General features: G+C 62.7%; 1 protein-coding gene across 1 annotated transcript; it reads right to left on the bottom strand.

Annotated features, from left to right (window-relative positions):
• Nucleotides 1–450: 450 nt before the first annotated feature.
• On the bottom strand, nucleotides 451–6,316 carry LOC113962562 (beta-adducin-like). Its single transcript, XM_027673323.1, has 7 exons — nucleotides 6,143–6,316; nucleotides 5,219–5,357; nucleotides 4,531–4,682; nucleotides 3,145–3,225; nucleotides 2,910–3,059; nucleotides 765–908; nucleotides 451–687 (listed from the first exon to the last, which is right to left on the bottom strand). Exons 1-7 carry the CDS (start codon nucleotides 6,314–6,316, stop codon nucleotides 535–537), a joined length of 993 nt encoding a protein of 330 aa, XP_027529124.1. The 3' UTR covers nucleotides 451–534.
• Nucleotides 6,317–8,141: the final 1,825 nt, after the last annotated feature.

An 8,141-nucleotide genomic window follows, 5' to 3' on the forward strand; every position in this document is an offset into this window, starting at 1 on the left:
AGAACATTGCACCGACTGCAGAGACCTGGCACAGCTCAGTGCATGGATCCAGAACACTGCAGTGACTGCTGAGACCTGACACAGCTCAGTGCATGGACCCAGAACACTGCAGTGACTACAGAGACCTGACACAGCTCAGTGCATGGTCCTGGGGCACTGTGCAAGTGGCAGAGACCTGGTCATGGGGCACTGCAGCGGGGGGTGAGATGATACACAGCTCAGTGCACGGGCCCAGGGCACTGTTCTGGCAGCAGAGACCTGGCACAGCTCAGCTCACAGACCCAGGACATTGCACTGACTGCAGAGACCCAACACAGCTCAGTGCAGAGTCTCGGGGCACTGGGCTGGTGGCTGAGGCCTGGCACAGCTTCACTCATGGCCAGGGTCCCATGGTGGTGGCAGAGACCTGGCACAGCTCAGTGCGTGGTCCTGGGGCCTGTGGCTGCAGCTGAGCCCACACACAGCTCAGTGCTCATTCCTGGGGTACCACCGTGTTGGCTGAGGCTGGACACAACTCAGTGCCCGTTGCCAGGGTCACCAGGCCATCAGCTGAGCCCACACACAGCTCATCACACGCCCCGCACTCACCTGGACCTCGCAGGCCGCCTGCAGGTGGAAGATGCTGTAAAAGGCCTCCTCGGCCGTGTCCCCCAGCGCCAGCACCCCGTGGTTCCGCAGCACCAGGATCTGCGGATCACCGGGAGCTCAGTGGGGCAGGGGGGACGGCGGGACCACCCCCACATCCCCCCCCGGCACCCCCTCACCTTGCAGGTGGGCCCAAGGCACTTCTGGAGCTCCACCCGGTCGGCCTCGTCCTCCACCTCCCCGCGGAAGTCGAAGTAGGCGACGTCCCCCAGGAGCAGCGCGGCCCGGGAGATGGGCAGGAGCCCGCAGCGCATGGCCGACACCTGGGCACGGGGGGGACAGGGCAGGGGGGGACAGGGGACCCCCAGCACCCCCAAAAAAAACCCCAAAGACCCCAAAAACCAGCAACACCCAGAAAAACCGACCCTCGAACCCACACCAACATCCCACAAAAAGAAACACGAAACCAAAGAACCCCACAAAGAACTCCACTCCCAAAAAATCCACAACCCTGCAAAAAAGCCATCCCCAAAAACCCCCAACCCCCCCAAAATCCCCTCAAAACCAAGTTCCTAAGTTCCCCCCAAACCCTCCACAACTCAAACTATAAAATCCCCCCCAAAACCAAACTGCCCCCAAAGAGCCCAAACAACCCCGACCCCTAGAAACACCCCCAATTACCTCCAACTCTCCCCGTCCCCTCTAAACCCCCAACACTCCCAAATCCCCATAATACACTTCAAGGCCCCAAAATCCTCTCCAGCCCAACCCTTCCCTCAAAGACACCCAAATTCCTTAAGCCCCCATGTACCCAAATCCCCCCATCCCCCAACTCTCCCTGTCCCCCCCAACCCCCAAGAACCCCAAGTCTCCAAAATATCCTTCAAACCCCCCAAGTCCCCCCAAACCTCAACCTCCTCCAAAGACCCCCGACTCCTCCAAATCTGTCCAACTCCCCTAACCCCCACCCCCCCCCAAAAACACCCCAAACTCTCTCAGTCCCCCAAACCCCCAATGCCCCCAAATCCCTGCAATACCCTTCAAACGCCCCAAATCCCCCCAAACCCCAACTCCCCCCAAAGACCTCCAACTTCCCCAAACTCCCCCAATCCCCATTCCCCCCACGTTCCCCCATCCTTCAATGTCCCCAAATCCCTGTAACACCCTGCAAATCCCCACAACCGCCCCAAACCCCAACTTACCCCGAAGATCTCCAACTCCCCCAAACTCTCCCCAACTCCCCTAAACCCCCAGGCACCCACAGTCCCCCTGTCCCCCACCTCTCCCTGTCCATCCCAATCCTCCCAAATCCCCAAAATACCCCTCAAACTCCCCCCCCACTCCCCTAACCCCATCTAACCCCTTTCCCCCCAAAATAATCCCTTTTCCTGTCATACCCTCCAAACCCCCATAACTCCCCCAAAACCCAACTTCCCCCGAAGACCCCAAACACCCCTGAATACCCCCAACTCCTCTAACCTGTCTCCCCCAAACACCCCCAACTCTCCTTGTCTCGCCCAAGCCCCCAATGCAGCCAAATCCCCATAATATCCTCTAAACCCCCACAGTCCCCCCAAATCCCAACTTCTCCCACAGACCCCCAATCCCTCCCTCTCCCCAAACTCCCAACACCCCCAATTCCCCTTCAAACTCCCAAAATCCCCTCAAACCCCAGCTTTCCCCAAAGACCCTCAACTCTCCCAAACTCCTCCAATCCTCCATCCCCCCCAAATCCCCCATTCTCCAATGTCCCCAAAACCCCATAATAGCCTTCAATCCCCCAAATCCCCCCAAACCCCAGCTTCCCCCAAAGACCCTCAACTCTCCCAAACTAACCCAATCCTCCATCCCCCTCAAAGCCCCCCCCAAAACCCCCCATCCTCCAATGTCCCCAAATCGCTGTAACACCCTTCAAACCCCCAAATCCCCCCAAACTCCAGCTTCCCCCAAAACCCCTCAACTCTCCCAAACTCTCCCAATCCTCCATTCCCCCCAAATCCCAGCTTCCCTCAAAGACCCTCAACTCTCCCAAACTCTCCCAATCCTCCTTCCCCCCCAAATCCCCGTAACACCCTTCAAACCCCCAAATCCCCCCAAAACCCCAGCTTCTCCCAAAGACCCCCCGCTCCCCCAAGCCTCCCAGCTCCTCCGTGCCCCCCGGTCCGTACAGCAGCCGGGGTGTGCAGCCCCACAGCCCCCCCAAACACCCCCAGACCCCCATTCCCGTGCCCCCCAGTCCATACAACGGCCGCGGCCGGGGTGTGCAGCCCCACAGCCCCCCCAAACACCCCCAGCCCCCCGTTCCCGTGCCCCCCGGTCCGTACAGCGGCCGCGGCCGGGGTGTGCAGCCGCACGATGCAGCGGATGTCGGGGCGCGCCGCGTAGATCGCGGCGTGGAGGCTGAAGCTGCGGGCGTCGGGCGCGAAGCCGGTGCTGCCGGGCTCCACCACGGCCCCCAGCACGTTCACCTTCACCTGGGGGGCGCGGCGGCGTCAGGGGGGCCGGGCCTGCCCCCCAGACAGCCAGCGTGGGGTCGGGGTTAGGGGCGGGGGGGCTCACCAGGCTGGCCGCGGTCACCTCGCTGCACGCCAACCCCTGCGGGGCCACCAAGAAGTGCTCCTGCTCCTTGCTGACCCGCAGCTGTCACAGAGGGGGACAGAGGGCTGTGAAAAACAAGCCAAGACCCCCCCCAAACATCCCACACCCCGCAGAAATGACCCCTCCAAACACTCCCAAACCCTTAAAAAATCTGTGATCTCCCCCCCAGAAATGACCCCTCCAAACACCTCCAAACCCTTAAAAAATCTACAATCCTCCCCCCCAAACCAAAACCCCTAAAGAACCCCCCAACTACTCACAAAGCCCCAAGTCCCTCAAACTCCCCCCCTAAAAAACTACCACAAAATCCCCAACCCCTCAAAATCCCAACCTCCCAAACCCCCCAACTCTCCTCAAGAACTCCCCAAACCACCTCAAAATCTCCAACTTCCCCCAAATCTCCAACCCCCCCCAAAGGTCCCAAAAACCCCCTAACTCCCCCAAGTCCCCCTAAAACAACCCCAGCCCTCCATGGCCTTTCTGGGTGCTCATGGTGATGGTGATGTGCCCCAGCTGTGCCCAACTCTACAGCTCCAGCAGGGCCCCAAACCCCCCAGACAACACCAAACACCCACAAAACAACCCAAATCCCCCAAAACCCCTCTCAAAAAAACACAACTCCCCTCAAATTCCCCCCAAAGCCCCCAGGCCCCCCCATTCTGGTTTCAGGGTGCTCACGATGACAGCAGCATTCCCCAGCTGTGCCCAGCTGTACAGGCCCAGCAGGACCCAAAACCCCTCCAATCCCTCCCCTAATTCCCCCCAAATAACCCCAGCTTCCCCCCAAACTCCTCCAAATCCCCCCCCAGTCCTCCCAAGCCCCCCCATCCTGATTTTGGGGTGCTCACGGTGACAGCAGCATGCCCCAGCTGCACTCAGCTGTACAGCTCCAGCAGATCCCAAACCCCCCCAATTCCCCCAAATCTCCCTAAAACCCCCCACCTGTCACCAAACTTCCCTAAGTCCCCCCCAAACAACCCCAACGCACCCCAAGCCCCCCTGTCCCGGTTTTGGGGTGCTCACAGTGACGGCAGCATTCCCCAGCTGTGCCCAGATGTACAGGTCCAGCAGGGCCCAAAACAGCTCCAATCCCCCCCAACACCCCCAAAATAACCCCAAACCCCCCCAAACTCCCCAAAATCCCCCCAAAACAACCCAGTCCCCCCTGTCCAAGCTGTGGGGTGCTCCCATGACAGTGGCATTCCCCAGCTGCGCTCAGCTGTACAGGTCCAGTAGGTCCCAAACCCCCCTTAACTCCCCTAAATCCCCCCCCCACACCCCCCTGATCCCCCCCCAAACTTCCCTAGGTCCTCCCTGCTCCACCCGTGCTGGTTTTGGGGTGCTCACCGTGACGGCGGCGTGCCCCAGCTGTGCCCAGCCGTACAGGTCCAGCAGCCGGTGGATGCTGCCCACCTTGCAGCGCATCAGCCGCTCGCCCTTGGCCAGCGCCGGCCCCTCCGTCCCGTGCAGGTCGTTAATGGGGGTCACCGACGCCAGCCCTGGGCATTGGGGACCCCCCGTCAGCAGTGGGACCCCCCTGAGCTGCAGTGGAGTTCACCAGGGACAGGGGAGGGGGAGTTGTGGGGATGGGTTTGGTGGCCCCCGTGGTTTGCTGGCCCTCGAGGTTCGGTGACCCCAAAGGTTTTAGTGGTCCCCGAGGTTCATTTGGTGGCCCTCAAGGTTTTGGGGGTCCCCAAGGCCTCAAAGGTTTGGTTGGTCCCCAAGGTTTGGTGGCCCCAAAGATTTGGTGTTCCTCAAAGTGTTGTGGGGTTCCCAAGGGTTTGGTGGCGCCCCAAGGTCCCAAAGGTCTCGAAGGTTTGATGATCCAAAAGGTTTTGGGGGTCCCCAAGTTTTATGGGCCCCAAAGGTCTCAAAGCTTTGATGACCCCAAAGGTTTTGGGGATCCCACAGGTCCCAAAGGCTTGGTGACCCTCAAGGGTTTGGTGGCTCCCAAGGTTTTGCGGGTTTTCCCACCCACACCCCCACAGATTACACCCCCTGTGAGTGCCCCCAAACCCCCCCGTGCCCCACGTACCCATGGGGGAGGTGGGCAGGGCCGCGGGGGACGTGGTGGCCATGAAGTCGGCGATCTGCCGCAGCGCCCACACGTGCGACGAGTTGTTCCCCTTCTTCATCTGCTCCTGGATGAGGCTCTCCAGCTCCTCCCGGAAGGACTGTGGCACCCGGGCACACGGTGACAACGTGGGGGGACCATCGGGGACACGGGGGGGTGGGGGAGGGCAACATCATTGGCTTGGTGGAAGTGGCACTGCCAGCTCGGTGTTAGGGACACCAGTGGCTTGGTGGCACAGTGATGGTGGCACCAGCAGCTCAGTGTTGGTGACACAACCAGCTTGGTGACACAGTGATGGTGGCACTGCTGGCTTGGTGTCAGTGGCACTGACAGCTTGGTGGCTCGCTGGCGGTCCCAGCACCACCGGCTTGGTGGCACTACTATCTTGGTGTCAGCAACACCACTGGCCTGGTGGCACTGTGATGGGTGGCACCACCGGCTCGGTGGCACAGCGATGGTGGCATCACGGTGTCAGTGTCACCACTGGCGTGGTGGCACAGTGGCGGGGGGGGGCACTGGCAGCTCAGTGACAGCAGCACCGGAGCAGTGACGTTGGCAGGTGGGGACGTGCACCGAGCCAACACTTGGTGGCATCGCGGTGGCACCGATTGGCCTGGGGACAGGAGGGACCGGGCGGGGGAAGGAGGGATGGGGCAGGGACACAAAGGATGGGGTTGGGGCAAGAGGGCTGGTCTTGGGGACAGGAAGGCTGGGACAAAAGGGAAAGGGGTTGGGGACAGAAAGGTTGGAGTGGGGGACGGGAAGGAAGGGGTTGGGGACACGAAAGACAGGGTTTGGGGACAGGCGGGACGGGATGGGGGGCAGGAGGGCTGGGGTTGGGGACAAGAGAGGGGGTTTGGGGACAGCGCGGGGGCAGGGGCTCACCGGGCTCTGGAGGATCATGGTCACCCGCTTCTTCTGCTCCATGAGGTTGAAGTCCTGGCGCAGGTCCCCCCCCCCGCCCCGCGCCCGCAGGAACTCGGCGCCGTCCTGGGGGGCGCAGCGGGGCCCGGGGCCGGGGGGCTCGGGCAGGGGCTCGGGGCTGGCGGCCGTGCTCATCCTGCGGGACGCGCGGCGTCACCCCCGGCACCCGCACCATGCCCCAAACACGGATTGGGAAGGAGCCACCGAGATACCCCACAGCTGCACCCCGCAGATAAGGCCGGGCGGCCCCGCCCTGCCCCGCGCCTGGCCCGGGGGTGACGAGTTGGCAGGTTGGGGACACCCGGGACGGGGGGGGGATCCCCTGCTGCCTGCACCGCCCGGCCTCGGTTACACCCCCTGAGGAACTGACAGCTGAGAGCGGGCACAGCTCAGCACAGTGATGGGCACAGAGAACGGGCAGCTCAGTGCATGTGCACTAACGAACTGTGGCTGAGAACGGGTGCAGCTCAATACACTGATGGGACCGACAGCTGAGAATGGGCACAGCTCAGTGCACTGGTGGGAACTGAGAATGGGAGCAGCCGCCAAGAACGGGAACCAATCGGGGCAGTGTGGGGACAGTGGCTGAGAATGGACCCAGCTCAGTGCACCGATGGAAGCTGAGAACAGGCAGCTCAGTGCACTGATGGGAGGAGCAGCAGCTGAGAATGGGCCCAGCACGGTGCACGGGTGGGAGCAGTGGCCACGAACGGGCACAGCTCAGTGCACTGATGGGAGCTGAGAACAGGCAGCTCGACGCATTGATGGAAGTGGCAGCCAAGAACAGTCACATCACTGAGGGCGGCAGCTGAGGACAGACACAGCTCAGTGCACCGATGGAAGCAGCAGCTGAGAACGGGCACAGCTCAGTGCATCACGGGAAGCTGAGAATGGACAGCCTGGCACACTGATGGGAGCAGTGGCTGAGAATGGGCACAACTCAGTGCACTCACTGATGGGCAGGGTGGTTGAGAACGCGCACAGCTCAGCACACTGCTGTGGGTGGCAGCTGGGAACGGACACAGCTCAGTGCACAGATGGGAGCTCAGAACCAGCCCATCTTTGTGCACCAATTGGAACAGCAGCTGAGAACGGGCAAAACTCAACGCACCGATGTGGGTGGTGGCCAAGAACGAGCACAGCTCGGTGCAGCAGTGGGGCAGGGGCTGAGAACCGGGACCACTTGTGCGGCAGTGGGAGCAGCTGCTGAGAACGGGCAGCTCAGCACACCCACGGGAGCTGCGAACCGACAGCTCAGCGCACCGATAGGCGCTGAGAACGGGCACAGCTCAATGCACCGATGGGAGCTGAGAACGGACACACCTCAGCACACCCACAGGCTCACCGCCGTGACCCCCACCGCGAATTGGGGTCACCCAGCACCGCGGGGCTGATGCTGCAGTGCCACCGCGTGTGTCAGGGTTCAACCAACCCCCCCACCCCGGGGACCCCCAAAACCCCAGCGCTGACCCCCCACCCCCCCAGGGCATCGTCACTGAAGTGCTTTGGGGGTCCTGCTGCCCAGGCACCCCCAAAGCACAGGGCGGGGCTGCTCCCCCAAATCGCGGAGGGTGACCCCCAAGCCCCCCCTCACTAGGTACGGAAGCAGAGCTCCCCCCCCGAAATTAGAGCCCCCCAAATTTCAGTGCTGGGTGCACACCTGGCTCAGCGGGAAGGGGGGACCTTGGCTGGGATAAAATGCGGGGGGGGGCCCGGTGCCCCCAGGCCGCAGAGCCTGAGCACCCCCAGGGGCCGGGGGGGGCTCTAAGGGCCCCCCCGCAAGCCTGGGGGGGGCTGTGGGTGGGGTAGGACCCCCTAAAGCTGCCCCCTCCCAGCATCCCCCCCCGCCGCCTCCGCCCTCGCCGCGCCCAGCGCCGCTGCGGCAGCCGCAGGGCGGGGGGGGAGCGGGAAAACCGGGATGGATTTGGGGGGGCTGCAGCATCGCCCCCCCCCCGGGGGG

The sequence above is a fragment of the Neopelma chrysocephalum genome, unplaced genomic scaffold (genome assembly GCF_003984885.1).
Source record: "Neopelma chrysocephalum unplaced genomic scaffold, ASM398488v2 Primary Assembly neopelma1_182672, whole genome shotgun sequence".
NCBI classification, from domain to species: domain Eukaryota; kingdom Metazoa; phylum Chordata; class Aves; order Passeriformes; family Pipridae; genus Neopelma; species Neopelma chrysocephalum.